Raw genomic sequence first — 19,382 nt, forward strand, 5'->3', positions numbered from 1 at the left:
CAGTAAGAAAACACTTCATCCACCACAAAGTTTTTAAGGATGTATTTCAAATTGATTTGCTGATCCTATCACCTTTGATTATTTGTATATCAGTGAAAGAACATTAGTATGTCAGTCTGAAATTCACTTAATCACAAAACTAATCTGTTGATTGGGATTATGGAGACATTTTATTTTTATAACACTCCTTAATCTCATGAGCATCAATGAGATTAGTGAGTGTCGTGGCATAATACCTTTTCAGCACACTTCACTTTTTCCTGACTACAGCCTGCATAGATCAGTGCTTTGGGCTCGGGGGATCGATCCAAACACTGATAGTATCAATATCAGTGTTGATATCAGCATTGGATCAATGATAGTGTTAAAATCAAATCACTTTTGTCACATCACCTGTGCAGGTACACTGGTACAGTACATGTGAGTGAAATTGTTGTGTGCGAGCTTCACAAGCAACAGAGGTGTGCAAAATACAATAACATAAGAACAAGCAAAATATAGGAATGGCTAAATCTGAGAATTATATGAATAAATATATGTACGATATAAGAGTGTATGCACATTACTGAATGTGTATACTAAATATGTATATCTACGTGTGTGTGTATACATATTTTACAAATTAGAGTTTAAAATAAAATATATAAAATATACAGAGGCTGGTAGTTGGATATTGATATTATTACAGGATCAATGCTGGACTTTGCTTCTCTGCTGTAAGTTCAATACTTTGCTCTCGGTCATCAGAAAGGAAGCATGTAAACACCTCTCATGCTGTCACACTTTGCTCCGCCCCTTCTCAACCACTGAGCCAGCCCTGCTTGATGTTGGCCCACTGAGTCACGTGACTGTGGAACTACTGAACAGCACAGGAGGAAAGAGGTGGCGGAGCAAAGTGTTCCTGCAGCAGAGGAGCGGTGTTTGCACAGACCTGTCTCCTCTCTGATACGGGAGCGACTTAGTGGACTTAGGTGATCGATCCCAGCGTTGTTAAGGTTACCGCTGATATTTGAATCGATCCACCCACTGATCATTTCCTTGCCACGACTCTTTGTGAATGAGGGAACAGTAAAAATAAGCATCTGGTGCTTGTGCGTGTCGTCATTCTGCAAGCACAACACACTTCATGCATCACAAACTTTCATTATTACTGTAAAAAAAATCCCATTGCTCGCGCTTTTTGAAAACTTTTTTGGGGGGTTGTTGTCGTTGTTTTACAATTCAGTTGCATTAATATAGATAGCCTGCTATTTGTGTGCAATGTATTCATTTATGTTTTCTTGCTGTTTGTATCTAGTGGCTTCTCAGAATATGCATATATTATCTATGTATACATAGATAATATATGAGTCTGATAGCTTTGAAAGCAGAACAAAGAGATGGTGACTACCTGCTTTTTTACTCCCGTGGTACCTCCTCTTTTGCCGTGCACGCCTTGTCAGTGTCCCCGGAAACAGCAGCGGGTTGAGCCCTCCTCTTCCTGCCTGCTCTCCGCTCACTGCTTTAGGAAACGTGGCCTTATCAGGACTCCAGCAGCACAGCGGTAGATGAATGACAGACTCCCCGCTTCAGCTTCCACTTCTATCCGCCTGTCAGTTAACGCCACAGCCTCAACAGACCCCGAAGCCTCTCTGTGTGTGAAGAACAATGTCTGAGGCTGAGCAAATCCCGGCCTCTGCTTCGGAGGCCGCCGCATCGGCCGTCCTGGACGCCCTGAACGCCACGGACTCCAACGGGACCGAGGCGCTCAACGCCACGGCCAAATTCGTGGCCACCCCGGAGGGCACGGCTCTGGCGTACGGCAGCCTGGTCTTCATGGCGCTCCTGCCCATCTTCTTCGGAGCCCTGCGGTCCGTCACCTGCTCAAAATCCAAGGTAACTGTTAGTGGACCCCGGCGTTTGGGTTTGACTTCAGCCCGCCTCTCGTTAGCCTTCAGCGGCTAGCTGCTACAGCTAACGGCTGGCTAACTAGCGGCTCACCAGGACGCTAAAAATAATATTTTTCCAAAACAAATACAGAAGTGGGAGTCGCGATAGAGTTAATTGAAGAATGATGTGCTGAAATTATCGATAAAGTTGGGAAATACGCGTCCAGACTCCGAGTGAAGGTTTAAAGATCCAGCTGTTTGATTTTACCGGTTATTTCCAGATGCTAATTAGGCTTTTAAAGTCGTTATCTGCACTTGTTGCACTCATAACGCTGCGTAGTGGGTGTCGGGTCCTCTGGTGTGTGTCTGTTTAAACTGTTTTTTTTTTTCTCAACTTGTGCTTGTTTGGCGTGTGATGAAAGGATGTGTGCACAGATGTTTATTTACATTTTTCCTAACGGACTTTTACCTGGCTGAGTAACAGGGACCGCTGCCATCCGGGTGGGGAGTAGTAACTTAAAGTTGTAGTAAAAGTTGTACAGTGAGCCGAAAACAGACTGTGCTGAACGGAGTCGTGACATGAATACGAGGTTAAACCGACTGTCAGAAAACGCCAAGCTAGCCTCGTGGTCGTGAACGCATCACCAGGTGATGGAGAGAGACGTGTACTGTTTCTGTTTGTTCTCGTTTTGGGGTTTTTGCAGACATGCGCAGTTAGCTTAAAGTAGAAAAAACCTCCCACATCCTTTGAACGGCCGGGTGGAGGTGATGGAGGTTTTTATTAGTGACTGAGGACGCAACACAGCTGGCAGAAAATCACGTTAATCTGCATAACGGAAGCTGCTAATAACAGCTGTGAAATGAAACCGGCTGCTGTTTCAGGTATCACCAGCAGAGACACACCCTGCTCTAACGGTGCTCTGCCTTTATGGGCGCACTGTCTGGGGATGCATGTTAAAACTACCTGTCCTGCAGCAAGTGTAGGATCTGGTGAAACGGGGAAAATTCCCCATGCTCTGATGCACAAAGTTCGGATTTAAGAGGGAAAAGTCGGGTCATGAAACAGAGTAATGTCTAGACTGAATTCTCAGAGTGGGTGATATCTGTGTGACGGTCCAAGTGAAGGAGCAATATCAGTTTGACCCAGAACCTGATCTGCAACCGTGAGAAGCGTCGAGAGATCAGACACATTCAGAAACTTTAAGACTAGATTAAACTTTGACAGCATGTAGGCCGGAGCTGTCAGGTGTTTTCCGTGTGCTCTGGGACACACCTGTTTCTGATTTTTCCAGAAAAAAGTTTTGATGACGCTCTTGTGGGGATTCTTTAAAAGAGTACTTAGATGCTGAACAACAGTAAGCAGAGTGCATCAGTGCTCTGCAGTGGCACACCCGCCCAATGTTTTTGGCACTATAGGTATTTAAATTTTCAGATTTCCACATGACAATGAGACAGAAGAGAATGACTTTAGATGTTGTTTTCTTCTGTTTGTATACAGAAGGCATAAAAACGGGTTTCCGAGCAGAGAGAAATATTCAGTTCCCCTCAAGATGTTTTAATTGGCTAAAGACAAAACAGAAACTAGATGGATTCTTGTCACATTAGGGACAAATGTACCTTTCCCCTGGTTACAGCACAAGACTAAAACCACTTTTGATGAATTTCAGTTTGACATGAGCTGCTCAGTTATTGTAATGCCAGAAAGCTTCACCTGTCTCTCAGAAATGACTTCAGACTGAACGCTTCACGCTGCTGTCTGTCATGTTTCTCATTTTCTGTCGCTCGTTTCTTTGGTTTTTGACGTTTGCCTTCACTGATGGTTGTAGTTAACGTAGACTCTGTTTTATCTCACTGAGTCACAGCGGATCCTGTCACTCGCATGTAACGCATCCACAAACCGAGGCGGACGTGTCACGCAGGGGGAATTGCGACATTAATTGAAATGAGACGTAAACAGCAGTAACTAGACTGAAATCATAACCACGGGTGTTCCTTTGGTCTCTTTAATATCAGCGGCTGCTTAACACATTTGCAAAAACAGGAAGCGAATGAAATCTCGCGAGGAAGGAGAGAATGGGCTCGGTGGCCTGAGGCAGGTGTTTCACAAAACAGGATCGTACTCGGTGGGAATGAGATGGATTGAGATCACAATGTTCACAGAATGGAAATAATTTTTCGAAAGGACGCAGTTTCTGTCTTTTCTTACATGAAACTATTACACAGCAAGTATGAGAGTGTCAAGTTTTATTGTCATGTGCAGATAAACCGTGTAGCCACGTTTACCCATAATGACATTCTTTGGCTCCTCAGCTTTACATGAGCAAATAGAAAGTGTGCAGTTATATTAAGAAAATAGCAGGAGTGATAATAATGATAAAGAGAGAAAAGTATTAAATGTTTAGAGATAAAATATATGTTTAAGTTAGTAAAATACATTTATCATTACAAAGTTGAAATGATAATTTGACATGAAATTTCAAAACTAAATATTTAATTTTATGTTCAGTTTGGAAATTTAAAGAACAAAGTAACCATTAAAACATCAGCTGGTTAGATGTTGAAAACAGCAGGCAGTCTTCTTTCGGGGGACTATTTTTAGTTGTGGATTAATTTTCCAGTGGGTCATTTTGACCCCAACCCTACATTTATACATACTACTGTGAAATTGTCAGTTTGCTAATTCTCCATATGCTCAGTTTCTTCCCACCGTTGTGAGGAAGATGGAAAATAGTTTGAAATATGTGGGTTTTTAACATTATAGGCTTTGTTTTGATTGTAATTTGTAATTACTGCGTAAATAAAGCACCTCATTGGGAGAATTTTCAGTAATGCTGAGAATTTAAATATTTTATAGTTCTTCACAAAATAATTTAAATCTACAAACTGGGTCTTTGTTCACATTTAGTTGGAAACGGAAAAAACAAGGTATGAAAATCAGCCTGACTGTGTTGACTTCATTCAAATGTGTTGTTTATTAAAGCATTACAGAGATACAATGCTATCTGTATTTGGCATTAAATGATCCTAGAAAATTGAAATACAGTATTGAATAATTAATTCAAATATTTCACCGTGTTATGGGATGGAGCCTTTAACAGTTATTGCAAAACACATGACAGGGATTTGTGATGTTGCAGAGCTCTGTGTGTGCGCACTTACAAATGGAGGTTTTCTTGATGATGTGTGAACTCTGCAGAAGTTTGACTATAACCCTCCACACAGCGCTCTGCTCACTGTACGGGGATACTTGTCTCATTTTAATACATCTGTGACTTGTATGGCTCTTTCTGTGGCTCCTCAGTGTTTCCTTCTCCTCAGCATTACACGCTCTGCCCTGTGACATTGGGATAGCAACACTGGAGATGAGAAATACCTGGAGCTGGGCTGTAAACCCTCTGGGTGACGACTCGGGTCGTACCTCTGTAGCAAAGATGTGTGGGGGGGTTTAAACGCGGTTTTGTGCTGGCGTTGGTAAATCTGACAGAAAGTCTCTGCCTGAGCCTCGGGTGATGTTCAGTTTAAAATCGGCGTCCATGGGATCCTTCCTCTCTTCCTCTTTCTCGCTGTTTCTCCTCTGTCAGCCATCCTATAATATGAATATGAGTTCAGATACATCAAAGCTTTTATTCACTGAAGCTTTTGCCCTGTGTAATTCCAGCAATGATGATCTGTTTCCTGCATTGGACACCTGTTTGCTTGCTTTAATTTTGGGCCCTGCTTCCAGCCCTGCTCCTGATTGCCGATCTGATCCTCTCTCTCCCTGTCTGTCTGTGTGCACATCTGTCTGTCCACCCATTCTGTCTGTCTATCTGTAGGAGCTCGGAGAAAATGATTACGATTCTGGGTTCAGAGTGAGTATGAGAGCCGCTGTGTGCACCAATACACCCAGACACTGTTGGTTTCCAGCACTGACACAGCAGGGATTGCATGAACGCAGAGGTGTTGGGTGGAGCCGGAACAACAAACTGCTCATCAGCTCACGCTTGTTTCAGTGTGTGTGCTGTCCAAAAGCAAACAGACATGTGAAATAAAAGGAACGCCTGCAATGGAGAAGAAGAGGGTCAAGAACCAATCAGATTTAGATTTCTGTTTTTCTGCACTGATAAGTTAAAAAAAGATCATCTGCTGTGGCTGATAATCCCAGCTTATTCCTGCCTGATATATTCAACTTTATTGTGTCTTAGTGGGTACAGCTAGCTGCTCACACGCTCTGTAGGCGTTAGAGAAAATGAAACGCGGTGCCAAAAGTATAAACACGTTTTTGAAACAGGTTCAAGATTCTGCTGCAGGATTTCCCAGGAAATTGTCTAAAACTACTTCAGGAAAATTTGTGCAGAAAGGAATTTATCAGAATGGGGGAAATGACGTGTCTAAATATGAAGGTTGAGTGAAAGAAAATACGAAATTTAACAGAGTAATGTGCATTTTGATGGCCGCATTAAACTGTCCTCAAACCATCAGCACGGCATTTCATGGGTGACGTAAGGAATTGATAACGCTACGTGAACTTGATTACTTTAAACGGCCTCTTTGGTTCGGCAGTCGCACACAGACCGCGGCGTCTGGATTACATGCAAAGTTCCACTGAAGCTTCACCTGTGTCCCGACTGCACTGATCACTTAGTCTGGTTCAGGTTCATGCAAATTGTAAGCCAGACTTTAACAAAAACAAATTCAAAGCAGCACATAACACAGACTGGGGGGGATGTTGGCAGGAAGTCCTACAGCAATGCCAGGAACCAGTTTCATGCACAGAGGACTCGTTAAAGAAGCCAAAACCACAAACACAGCCTGCAAATAGAATAACGGCTTAAAGTAGAAAATACTTCTGAAAGGGAGTAAAAATGACTGGACTCAGTGGAGCCCAAACACTGGTACATAAAACGCACAACCTCACAGTACTGAGGTTTATTTTTAGAATATATTAACTGTGCAGGAAGGTTCCTGCGACTAACCTCGTCCTCATGTAGATCTTAGCAGCGTCTAACTCGCACTAACACGGTGTTACTTCAGCCTGTTTGCTAACAGCTGTGTGTTTGTGGTACATGTAACTCATAGGGGTGCAACGATATTCGTATCGATATTGAACCGTTCGATACAGTGCTTTCGGTTCGGTACGCATATGTATCGAACAATACAACATTTGTAATTTATTTTATCAACTTTCCTTCTGACGATGCTGTCTGTGTTGAGCGCTCAGTGAATCTGCGTTCGACTACTCCGCCTAGGGTCGACAGTGCAGCCTAGGCGGAGTAGTCGAACACAGATTCACTGAGCGCTCAACACAGACAGCATCGTCAGAAGGAAGAGCGCAGGGCAAGCTAGCGAGACAGAAGTTAAGCTCTCCTTACAACATGGACCTCCCCCACCCTCATTCAGATCTGGCGTTTGGAATTATTTTGGTTTTCATGTGACGTATGACCCTGAAGGTAAGCGAGTCATGGACTAAAGTAAAACAGTATGTTGGATGTGCCACTCAATGCTGAATTACATGGGTGGGAACTAGTGTGTTAGCGCAGTTAGCTCGTTAACGTGTTGGCTGTCTAGCCCCATGCACAGGGCGATCGGCGGTAGCTCGTTAACGGAGATTTGCCGTGTTGTGGCGTTAAGGTCATTTCAACGAGATTAACCTGAAAGCACTAGTGGGAACACAACGAATATGACTGCACATTTACGCCGACATCATCCTAGTGCAAAGACAAGTGGAAGCAGACCAAAAAAAAAGCAAGCATGCTACTAACTTTAGCCGAGTCATTTAGACAGCTGTTTAATATGCTGCTGAGAATACAGCCCAGAAGAAGCGGATAGTATAGCTTTTATTTTGGAAAGAGACATTTCTCTGTAATAAACTCTCTTTTCCAAAGATGAGTGATTCCTCAATCAGATACAGGGCTCGCAATATCGCTAGCCCGACGTCCCGGAGCTAGCGATTTTTTTCAGTCGGGCTACCAAAATCTATCTCTGCCCTGCCCGTCGGGCTATTGTAGGAAAAATATATGTCAATGCTTTTGCATTCTTTCGGAAATGTAGCTGGTTAATTATGTCATTGGCATCGGTGAGCCACTGTCAATATGTGACATATTGAAGTCGCGTTTGAATTTGCGCTTGTTTTTTTGCTTTCACTTTGCAATCGCGCGAACTGTGTATAGAGAGCGACAGCACTGATCTGTGAGTGATGATAATTTGTGCACCAATTCCTCTGACATCGTCTTATTAATTGTTAGCTTACTATGCAAACATGACAAGTGAAATCTCCCGCAGCTTAAACATGTGAGAGGTTGATCGCAGAGAATCGCTGAGCTTATGTGAGTGTGTGTGTGTAAAAGCAGCAGGATATATATTTGACTACGATGACCTGGATGACTGAGAACCTTCACAGACAGATATATATTTTAGTTCTGCTGAGCCAAATAAGACAGGTCAGGGTGAAGAAGTGACAGCCAAAGAAAAGCTTACCACAAAACGGAGAAGTTATGACAAATCAGACTATAAGGCAAAAAGAAAGTGCAGCTTTATGGTTTCATGGACAAAAGAATTTCTGTGGCTGCAATATGACGAGCTAAATAACCAGGGCTGCACATAAGTGGTCCGCAGGTGCGCATTCGCTGTCAAAATAAAAAACACGCACAAGGGTTAGGGTTAAATTTAAAAACTGTACTTTTGAGTTAAAATATATATTTATAATTTTAATAAATGACAAATTAAAAAGGCATGAACATTTTTTTTGTATCGAAAAAATATCGAACCGTGACACCAAAGTATCGAACCGAACCGAACCGTGAATTTTGTGTATCGTTGCACCCCTAGTAACTCAGTCACCTGCAGATTTACTGGTTTCTATAGAAGCTCATGTTGCTTTAAAAACATCTTTAGTTTCAGGAAAGACAGGATGTTACCATTTAGAAAATGTTTGTAATATTAATCCTGCATTTACTGTAAACTTGAGCTTTGGATTATAAAGCATTGGTTTGTGTAGGATTCCTCTCCTTATCCCTCTACATCCTCCTCTGTCCCAGTTTCTGTCTCGGGTGAGTAGATGGAGGAGAATATAGATGGAGGTGACTCTCAGGCTTCTCTCTCAGGGCTTCTGTCAGTCTACAGTAGCTCTTCTTTTCTGTGATCCGACCCGAGTGTGGAAGGACGGCCTGATCGGGAGGAGGACAGGCCTCGGTAGAGACAGGGAGGTGCCCTCTGGCATGTCTGTGGAAACGCACATTTCTGCCATTGTGTAATTATTGCAGCGCTCAAACCCACGCTGGTGTGATGGCTGTATCCTCCAAAGCCTTTTATACCACCAGGAAGTCCCAGCTTTCAGAAGCTTTGTTGCTAAATGATGAATATCCACACGAGCGACGCCTCGATAAGAATCAGATTTTATCACAGAGGCATAGTGTTCAGTGTTCGTCTGTGGGTCTAACTCAGGCTGTCACTGAAGGTTAAACTCGTATCAGTTTGTAGCATGACGTGAAAAACACACTAATATTTAATATTTACCTGATTTGTGCCCGTGTGCCTGCCATCAGTCCCGGTGAGCACTTGTTGGACAGTTTCTCCTTTCTTTCTTCAGCGATGCGCCACTGTCACCTCCACAGAGGAGGACGCACCGCAGCACGTTATTCTAGTATTTAGAGATTGGCTCAGCTCTGATTACAGGTTTGTGGTGCCTGTGTTGCCTCATTTCACGAGCAGCAGGCGGCGCCTCAGATTAGTTTGTGGTTGCAGAGTGAAGCAACTGCTTATTGCAGTGTTGGCACAGAGCCTCACAGGGCCTCACAGGGCCTCACAGGGCCTCACAGAGCCTCACAGGGCCTCACAGGGCCTCACAGGGCCTCACAGGGCCTCACAGGGCCTCACAGAGCCTCACAGGGCCTCACAGGGCCTCACACGGCCTCAGGGTTAATCCCGGTATTTGGGTTAGTTTAGGCGTTAAACGTTGACAGTAACAGTTACATTACAACACATAAACTGTGGTCCATATAACCCTAATTTAAAATTGATGATCTTCATTTAAAACTTCACTGGTTTCTGTCTGGAGACTAGTTCATCTTCTTTCAGGTTAAATTTGTGATGGGAAGCTTTAGCTTGGTGTGGTCTCACCTGGTGTTTGGATTGGTGTGCACATCCCTGTCTTCTGGTGAACCTTCACCTTACCTGCTCATATTTCTGTCTCCGCTCCGTTTCTCCCAGAATGCAGCCGACATGCCCGAGACCATCACCAGTCGGGACGCAGCGAGGTTCCCCATCATCGCCAGCTGCACTCTATTTGGGCTCTACCTCTTCTTCAAGGTAAGTCGGCGTCTCTTACCTCGGGGAGAGCTGCGACGGTGCATTTCGTCAGATGAGGCTTGTTTCTGATGCTGGACGTGTGCTGTGACGCAGGTATTCTCTCAAGAGTACATCAACCTGCTGCTGTCGGTCTACTTCTTCGTCCTGGGCGTCCTGGCTCTGTCTCACACTATGAGGTACGTCAGAGAACGTGAATGTGTGTGCGAGTGAATCGCTTTGGTTTAACTGATGTTGGAGGTGACTCGACTCTGTTCTTGGTTCTGTCTCTCAGTCCTCTGATGTCCAGAGTCTTCCCAGCATCTTTCCCAAACAAACAGTACCAGCTGCTCTTCACTCAGGGCTCCGGAGAGTCCAAAGAAGGTGAGACCTGCTGCCCGTTCCACCAACGACGGGAACAAACACCGTTTAAAAATACAGTTTAAAAGACCCAGATTCCTAAAAAGAGCAGGCAAATGTTTTTGTTTCACACAAAAAACCCAAAACGTGTTCAAACTGTTTATTGCTCCGATTTAATTCTTAAAGTATTGCACGGCAAAGATGCCAGAGGAAGTGAATTGTTTTGCATATCGCTTTGAAGGAATTTTAGTCCAGTCTTTGGTTTGTGGGGTTTCGTGAATGCGTGGCTCTCTGAAGTCCTGCTGCAGAGTTTCATTCAGACTCGGGTCTGGACTTTGACTGGGTCGCTGCTGCACGGTGATTCTTTTCTTATTCTGTTGGAGATTTGCTGCTGTGCTTGGATCCTCCTCTGGACCAAATGTTAGCTCAAGCATTAGCTATGAGACAGACGACCTCACGCTTGACCCCAGAATACTTTGGTATAGAGAGGACCTCACGCTCGGCTCGATGATTAAATCGCTGCTGTGCTGCCGGTTGGTGTGAGATGTGTGTGCTGCTGTGGATTATGTCATCGTTCCTTCAGATGAAGCTTCCCTAACCTAAGCTGTGCTTTCTTTTTCTAACTGTGCTGTCATGAACTTTAACCTTTAACATGCTAACTGGGGCCTGTAGAGTCTGACATGGAAAGTTTTCAGATGAATAATTGTTGCCCTCCTCGCCTGTAAAAGGGTATTTTTACGGGTGGATGGGCCGAGGTGACGACCCGAGTTTGAATGCGATAACTCAGGAATGAGGCAACGCAGTATTTTCAAATTCATACCAAAGGTGCAGCTACTAATCTCGAATGAGTTAGAATCTCAGTGACCTCAGAGGTCTGAAAATCTCTGTACGTAGGTTTCAAAATGATACCAAAGGTGAATTTAGGACGGGCTGTCGAACTGCAGGCCTCGAGGGCCGGTGTCCTGCAGGTTTTAGAGATCACCCCAGGTCAGCACACCTGAATCAAATGACCAGTTCATTACCAGGCCTCTGGTGAACTTCAGGACATGTTGAGGAGGTCATTTAGCCATTTACATCAGCTGACACGTCTAAAACCTGCAGGACGCCGGCCCTCGAGGCCTGCAGTTCCCCATCCCTGAGTTAGGAGGAGGCTGACAGATGGCACTAGCAGCCGTCAGTATTTTTTAATTTTAGAATGATGGACTTTGTTGCTGATGATCACTTAATGAAGTGCATTTAACTATCAGCGCCTGGCTGCCACTTACCCTCTGAGGTCCCTTTGAAGCAGTAAAGAAACACATGATCTGTTTATTATGTCTTGATGTATAAAACCTTAGAACAGTGAATGTTGTTTCTCTTTGTCAGGACGATAATGTTGCTGTACAGGTTCATCTGCACGAGTAAAGTTTTAGAGTAAATCTTCTCGTTGAATCGTGTTTACTGAGGAAGCGACAAACGGCCTCAGTTAAAGTTTATTAGGTTGAATCTGTCAGAGCTGTAAGCATCTCTGTATAAATGTGGTTTATTGAACGGCCTTTTGAACCCGATTTAGGTCTCCTGACGTCTTTCACATTCATGTCTGACCTGCGTCTCTCCATGTCTCTACAGAAATAGTCAATTATGAGTTTGACACCAAGAACCTGGTGTGTCTGCTCATCAGCAGCGTGGTGGGAGTCTGGTACCTGCTCAAAAAGGTAAAAGTGACACGTGCAGCACACAGAGCTGAGCATAGCTGTGAGCTCCGACATGGCTGAGCTTAGATCTGTGGGGTAATGAATTATTTATGAAGCCCTAAATGACAGTAATGGTTAATCCACAAACATGTGCAAGTTTATAATCAAAGTGATATTTAATGTTCATGGTGTTAAAATCTTGTTTTTGTTGTTCTTGAATTTTTCAGTTTACTCTTTTACATAAAAGCAGTAAAAACAGTGAAGCACGTTATTATTGTTTTTTCATCAAGATGCCAAATTAGTTATTTACTGAGTAAATAGCTTTTAGTGCTTATGTTTGATTCCTTCTGGTGTGAAACAAAGAAAATCGACAGATTTTAAAATGTTTCCTGTTTTTCCGACAGATGGTATAAAATGTAAGCTCTAATTATTTCCATCAGAAATGATGTTCCACGCTGTGACATAGAGCTGAAATCTGTAATGCAATCGAAGCCTGCTGTCAGCTTCACTTTTGGCTTCTACCGTAATTATTATTTAAAGAATAATGAGGATAAAACCTCTGAATCCAAACTCGTTTATTTAGCTGAGACTAAAGAACATCTGGTCAACATCTGTATAAAGGATTCAAAAACAAAAGGATTTGTGTAAATGTGTTCGTCTCAGCCGCTCAGATGCGTCATTTTGTGCTCACGTGTGCGTGTGTATTGTGACATCACAGCACTGGATAGCCAATAACCTGTTCGGGCTGGCGTTTGCCCTGAACGGAGTGGAGCTGCTCCACCTGAACAACGTCAGCACCGGCTGTATCCTGCTGGGGGGGCTGTTCATCTACGACGTCTTCTGGGTGAGTAGATCACGTGTCCAGCTCAGGTAGTCGTACGGAAACGTTCCAGAAGATTCGAGCTCAGCTCTGTCATGTCCAGATGTTCAGTTTCAGCACTTTGACACAATCCAGATGTTCCAACAATGACCCAGCATGAACACAGCTGTACATCATCCTTATTCTGTGTGTCTCCAGGTGTTTGGGACCAACGTCATGGTGACTGTTGCCAAGTCATTTGAAGCACCAATCAAATGTAAGTGCTGTGTATGACCGTGTCAGTCAGTTTTAGCTCCTGCTCTTCATAGACTTCACCCAGCTGACCTCCTGTCCTGCTGTGATCTCCCCCACCCGTCTTTGCTCCACTGCAGTGGTGTTTCCACAGGACTTGTTGGAGAAAGGTCTGGAGGCCAGTAACTTTGCCATGCTGGGACTGGGAGACATTGTCATCCCGGGTATCTTCATCGCTCTGCTGCTGCGCTTCGATGTCAGGTAACACTCGGTCCTCTTTCCTCTCAGCTGCCTCGTTTCCTTTGTTTTCTCTCATTTGTGGGATTTAAACAAGATGAATGTTCTTTATTCCCTTTCATGTGAAACCGTCTTCTACCTGCAGCTTGAATAAAAACAGCAGGACGTATTTCTACTCCAGCTTCCTGGCCTACATCTTTGGACTGGGCCTCACCATCTTTGTCATGCACACCTTCAAACATGCACAGGTACGAGGCTTAAAGCGCAATCACTCTTCTCAACTTTGTTTTGTTCAGTCTCTTCTCAAAACAGCCTCTTTGCAGCCAGTTGCATCAGCTCATTTTGAGGACTCGCAGTTACGGGCATTTGAGTTCATGTTGGACGATTCACGTTAGCAAACGCCGCATCGTTTGATAATTTAGTCTAAATCGTGATCGAGATTAAAATTCGATTTGTTGTGTATCCCAGAGTTCTTCCTGCGTTCTGTTTGCTGTTGTTCCTTTCAGTCTAATTTATTCAAGCAGAATACAGACTTTAGTCTACTCAATGTCCAGAACTGCTCTTGAGCCAGGCTGAATGTTGTCGGGGAGATTTCCAGAGAGCTTTGAATAGGAGAGAGGCTCCGATTTAAGGGTTGGGACCTTTGTGTTCCTGCGTTATTCCTTTTATCATCAGTGCAGTAAAGCTTCGAATTTCCAGTTTAAACCACCTCTGGGACCCTGAAGCTCCCCATGTGAAGCCGATGAAAACCACATCCTGTCATACCGACCAGAGTTACAGTCAGCTAATCTGCTCTCTTTTTTTCCTCTTATTTAAACAACTGATAATTGGTTGCCAAGAACATGAGGTTGATGAAATGGCTGCAGTGACTCTGTGTTCTCACTGGTCGGGACCTTTAACTTCAGCGTCCGTCCTTTGTCTAACGTGGAGTCTGTTTCCTGGAAGCGGACTAAACGTTGGCTTTATTAAAACTGGGACAAACATGAAGTCTGATTTTGTGAGCAGCTTATTAAGTGAAAAGTCTGAAGTTTTAATTTTCTGGAAAATCTGCTGTAGGTATTAAATTTGCACAGGGTGTGTTTAAGAAGCCGCAGCCAATAAAGCTTTAAGGATTTACTCGTCGCTCACGGCTGTTTGTTGTTGTGCAGTTTATTTATTTACAGACCAACATCCAAACAAGGGAAAGACACCATTAAATGCTGTGCTGCTGTATTTAGGATTTACAGTTATCATTTACTTAAAAAAGACCCGATGATGTTGCCCGTCTCAGTTTTAATGATTGAGGACGTTAAAAGCTGTTAAATCTGTGTGTCCAGCCCGCCCTGCTGTACCTGGTGCCCGCCTGCGTCGGCTTCCCCGTCATCATAGCGCTGTTCAAAGGAGAGCTCACAGAGATGTTCAGGTGAGTAACCACGGTGACCAACCACGGTGAGGCAGCAGGGCCGAGCTTGTTTTAGCAGGAAAACATGTTTCTGAAGTCTGAACATACGTTTGCACTAAAATTAACGAGCTGAGAGATTTATTTGTAATTACTGAAATTAGACTCATGAGGATTCTTTGTTTAGTGGATTAAAGGTTCAGAATCTCATGCCTGGCGGGCTGAAACCCTATTGGCTGTTTATTCCAGAATGAAGCTCTGTGATTGGACAGATTTCTTTCTTTTCTTTTTTTCTTCGGGTATAATGTAAAATTTAAAAGTGTGATCTATCGACCAATGACACTGAAGCATTTCTGTTATTAAATGCACCAAAGTGCACGTCTGCTAAACCACATTTCTTTGTTTCATTTAAGAATAAATAAGATTTGGACCTTGACTTCAGCACAGACACTCCAGTGCAGGAGGAGAGACTGAAACCTCGGGGCCTGATTTAATGATAGTTTTAAAAACAGGAGCACCTCCTCAGTTTTTAAAGGATCTCTCAGTCTGGAGTTTAGTCTGCGCTGCAGGAACCGCCGAGGTTCTCTGAGCAGCAGTTTCCATGTTAAATGCAGAGTCTATGACGGCTCCTTTGTATGTTCAGGTGCTTCTGTCAGCAGACTGAGGGTCTCCTGCTCATCGACCTCATCATTTCACTCCCTGCTCCCATGTCTGTTTTGTACTTTCTCTTACATTTTTTCCCACCTCTCTTCTTCCACCTTTCCGGTCGGTCTTTATCCTCCATCCTCCTCGTTTGTCACGGCAGTAGAGCTCTATAGTAACTTAGACCTTTAGAGTTTAAGATGATTTACCACACTCTGTCGTTGCCTCCTTTCTTTCTCACTACTTTTATCATCCCCTTTTTCTTTCTCTGTATTTTTCTTTTATCTCCTCTGTGTCTCCATTTCCTTCCTCTGCTCCCCGTGTCCCCCCCCCCCCCCCCCCGTGGTTAGCTATGAGTCTTCAGAGGAAGTTCTTCCCACCTCTCCCAGACTTACTTCCTTTCCAACCGTCAGCGGCTCTCCCGCAAGCCTGGCTAGCTCCATGGATGCCGTCTCTGTGGCGACAGGCTCCTCCCCGCGCCACCGCAGATTACAACCCACCTCGATGTAGAAGCCCCGCCCCTCTATCTTTACTGTCCCCTTCTCTGTCTCACCTGGGCAGGTAAAAAGCCCATTAATGAGCCCATTAACCTGCTTACATGAAACCATCGCTCCATCAGATTCACCTTTTATAGGATTAATAAAATCATGAAGGAGGAAAAATTCAGCTGATCCAAAGGTGGGGTGTTGTTAGCTTGATTAGCACTGGTAAAGCAGACAGGTGCAGTGCACAGACACAGGTCGCTGCTAATTAACCGAGAAATGAAACACGATGATACTGTTTGTTCCACCGATCTTTACAAACGCTGCAAAGCAGCTGCACCCGTAACTTTAGGCCTCGAGAAAATCCAAATGGGTGAGTTATTAGAAAAGCGATCGCTCACCTTTCAGTTGTTTTAAGGTGGAGATTGGCGAGAATCCAAACTGTTTGAATCGGGGTGTTTGAGCCTCCAGAGGCCATTAGAGGAACTGCAGCATTGGATTCATATTCGTGAAACACACTAACATCGTCCTTCTTCTCTTCTTCAGGTATGAGGAGTCATCTGAGGAGACTAAAGAGGAAGCGACAGAATCAGAGAAGAAGGACCAATAATATCCATGTCGCCCCCACCCCCTGCCCTCCCTCCTCCTTCAAACACTTTTCATCATCAGCCTGCTGCCACCACATTTCACTGAAGCCCCGCCCCCTCCAGTCTCTCCAGCTTGTCAGCCAGGGGAAACGGGGCTCATGTTGCCAACGCGTTTGTCTCTGATAACCACGGGAGCGGCCGCCGACTGTTACCCGTGGTTACGACTGCCGTCGCGCTGCCAACGATGATGTTTGTAATTATTAAAAGTCGTTTTGGGACCCGGTGCCTACCACGAATCCTCTCACACAGGACCACGAAGTGGCGTGTCAGGGAACACCTGTCCAATCGGATCTCATCATGTGTTTGCAGCTCGCCGCTCAGATAGGCAGAGAAACGAGAAGGAGCGCTTGTTTTAGCCTTTACACGGCCCCGAGCGTGGACGAGTCGGACGGAAAAACGAGCGCTGCTGCCATTTTCTTTCTTGTTTGTTACTTTTTTTTTTTTTCTGAAACCCTCAAACAAAGAACCGCTGACGATTGTGATGATCCCCAGAATCTGATCCTGTAAAAAAGTCTGGAGGCGTGGGAACTCTCCAGATGTGGTTCTTTGTTTCCGGGTGTCTCCGCTCACCAGGCGCTGCTCACACTGCCGTCTGCTCCGTCAGCATCAGCTTCTTCTACTGGTTTTATCTGTATTTGTTTCTTATAATAGGCCAGAATTTTAAGAGGGGAAACCCCGGCTAACAGGTTCAGTTTTTTAGGTATACAGTTATGTTGTCATTTGTTAAAGCTGTATTGTGTTTACATCCACTTGTCTCCATGCTGACTGTACATGTGAGTTCTCCCTGTCTGTCCAGCTGTTTGCCAGAGAATAAATCTGCTTTCCAATCAGACCTGTGGTGCTAACGTGGCTTCAAGTTAAACCCTGCAGCTGTAGGTCGTAGGGCCGTACAGCTGAGGCTGAGAAAGGAAGTAGAAACAGTCCGAGTATTATAGGTTTTTAACCTAAAATATGGTTCCTGTTCCTGACGAGGATCAAGTAGTTGGTTTGTTTTGGAATTAGGAAATTGGAGGTGAATTGGTGCACAGATGAGAGCTAATATCGTAGACACGTCTATAAAAGATGAAAGAGTTCCAGTTGTATAATGTGTTGGATTAGTTAGATGAATAGTTTATGGCTCTTCCCCAAAGTCAAGAGAGCTGCAACAAAATCCCACGAGGCTCATCCAGTCTTAAAAGCTTCCCTCTGAAATTCAAGAGAAAGTATTAATTTAGTTTTTGTTTTGTTTTTTCTTCAAAAAACACAACGCAGGTTGTTTGCTATAAAGCGTTGAGGCCAATGTGTGACCAGCTGCCACTGGGACACAACTGAATACAAGAGCAGCAAATTTAGCTCAGTAATAACAATCCAACCACCACCTCTCGCCCAATGGTAGCTGGGATAGACTCCAACCTGCCTGTGAACCTGACAATAAGCAGAAGAGGATGAATGGATATAAATTTATATAAATATTTAACTTACATACTTGAGTAAAACTGAGTTGCTGTTATCGCTGCAGCCCACACGTTAGCAATCATTGGTCTACGGCGTCGGTCACTAGCTTAGTTTAAATGTGAAACAGCAGGTTTGACCCGTCTGTGGCCAGTGAGCACGTCAGACCTGCCCTCACTGATGCCACAGTGGCTGTCCATCTTTTATTTACAGTCTCTTATGAAGGTTCTGGAGCTTTATTGCTCAGACGTGTAACAGATACACTTTTTGTGGTGACAGAAAAATGCCAGTGTGGTTTTGTGGAAAATGTTTAGAAACCAAAAGCACAGTTTGGATTTCTTTGTTGAAAACGAGGGGGCGACTTGAACTCCAACTGTGGTTCTTTAGTGAGAATAATTAGTTATAGCTCCAGGTGTGAATACTGCAGTGCAGCCACTCGTAATAAATAAATAATGATGACAAAAAGTAGTTAGAAACTAAAGGTACAAAATATTTTCCCTCAATTTCGCTCCTTGCTGTCCCTTTCAGTTGGAGTGTGTCTGGAATTTAATCAGCTGCACAGGTGAACTTTTTCCTGTGTGGATAAATAAAAACTGGATTCTTGGTTTTCAGTCTTAAAGTTCTGGCCTGTGAGAGGAGAAGAGCAAAAGGAGGAGGCGGCAGACTGAACTGCCTTCACTGCCCAGCAAGAGGCATCATTCTCACACCTTATTGGTGAAAAGGTGCAATGGGAGGAGCTCCGTGGCTTCTTCGTTTGATAAGCAGTGAGAATGAGCCCAGGAGGCAAAGTGTCACAGGGTGTTTTACAAAAGCATCCTCAAACTAGGATCAAACTCAGAAAAATAGCCAAAAAGAATTCAGCAGAATCGGAGACATGGTGACTGTTGGCCTGTGTTACAGGTTCATTTCCAAAATCTGCTGCTTGAAACTGCATTTCCCATAATGTCAACATATCCTACAACTGTTTCCACGGGATAAGCCAGTGAGCTTAACCTAATGCAAGTACAACTGCAATTTAATGTAATTCAGAGTTTCAAAGTAAAGGTTTAAACGGAAAACGGTCCTAACTTGTTTTTAAATAAAATCATATGCAGTTGCAGATAATTACAAAGTTTTCGGATGCTTGGAAAAACCCTGCCTAACTGAACATAATCAGCCTCACGTTAATACTCTCAATGTTATTGATTGTTATGGATGCTTTATTAAGAGATGCACAGTTTTGTATCAATGTAAAAACAAAATGCTCTTATTCAGCTCAGTGAAGTTCAGTAGCCACTTAATTTTAAATATAATGTACCTGAAATTGTTTTTTTTTTCTTCCTCTCTGGTTGTATTTGTGGTGGCGGCCGTT

General features: G+C 43.9%; 2 protein-coding genes across 4 annotated transcripts in view; one reads left to right on the plus strand and one right to left on the minus strand.

The window, feature by feature from the left end:
* snx21 (sorting nexin family member 21) overlaps positions 1-2,126 on the minus strand; it is a 38,769-nt gene extending 36,643 nt beyond the window's left edge. The window contains exon 1 of the mRNA XM_086277048.1: positions 1,391-2,126. The gene's annotated coding sequence lies outside the window, so the exon portion shown is untranslated. The remainder of the gene's footprint in view (positions 1-1,390) is intronic.
* hm13 (histocompatibility (minor) 13) lies at positions 1,443-17,432 on the plus strand. 3 transcript variants are annotated; one of them, XM_086277053.1, is made up of 12 exons: positions 1,443-1,875; positions 5,684-5,719; positions 10,056-10,154; positions 10,248-10,330; positions 10,426-10,514; positions 12,099-12,184; positions 12,882-13,007; positions 13,182-13,239; positions 13,355-13,475; positions 13,597-13,699; positions 14,768-14,853; positions 15,822-16,402. In XM_086277053.1, the coding sequence occupies exons 1-12, from the start codon at positions 1,648-1,650 to the stop codon at positions 15,979-15,981; spliced, it is 1,275 nt and encodes a 424-aa protein (XP_086133179.1). In that variant the 5' UTR covers positions 1,443-1,647; the 3' UTR covers positions 15,982-16,402. The 3 variants fall into 3 exon arrangements, with proteins under 3 accessions (XP_086133179.1, XP_086133177.1, XP_086133178.1); XM_086277051.1 differs by lacking the exon at positions 15,822-16,402 and adding an exon at positions 16,500-17,432 and having other exon boundaries at positions 1,448-1,875; XM_086277052.1 differs by lacking the exons at positions 5,684-5,719; positions 15,822-16,402 and adding an exon at positions 16,500-17,432 and having other exon boundaries at positions 1,451-1,875.
* The last annotated feature ends 1,950 nt before the right edge of the window (positions 17,433-19,382 follow it).

This window comes from Aulonocara sp. 'chitande type north' Nkhata Bay, linkage group LG20 (assembly GCF_057382095.1).
Source record: "Aulonocara sp. 'chitande type north' Nkhata Bay isolate Kocher_YH1m ecotype deep benthic linkage group LG20, A_spYH_male_GT1.1, whole genome shotgun sequence".
Taxonomy (NCBI): domain Eukaryota; kingdom Metazoa; phylum Chordata; class Actinopteri; order Cichliformes; family Cichlidae; genus Aulonocara; species Aulonocara sp. 'chitande type north' Nkhata Bay.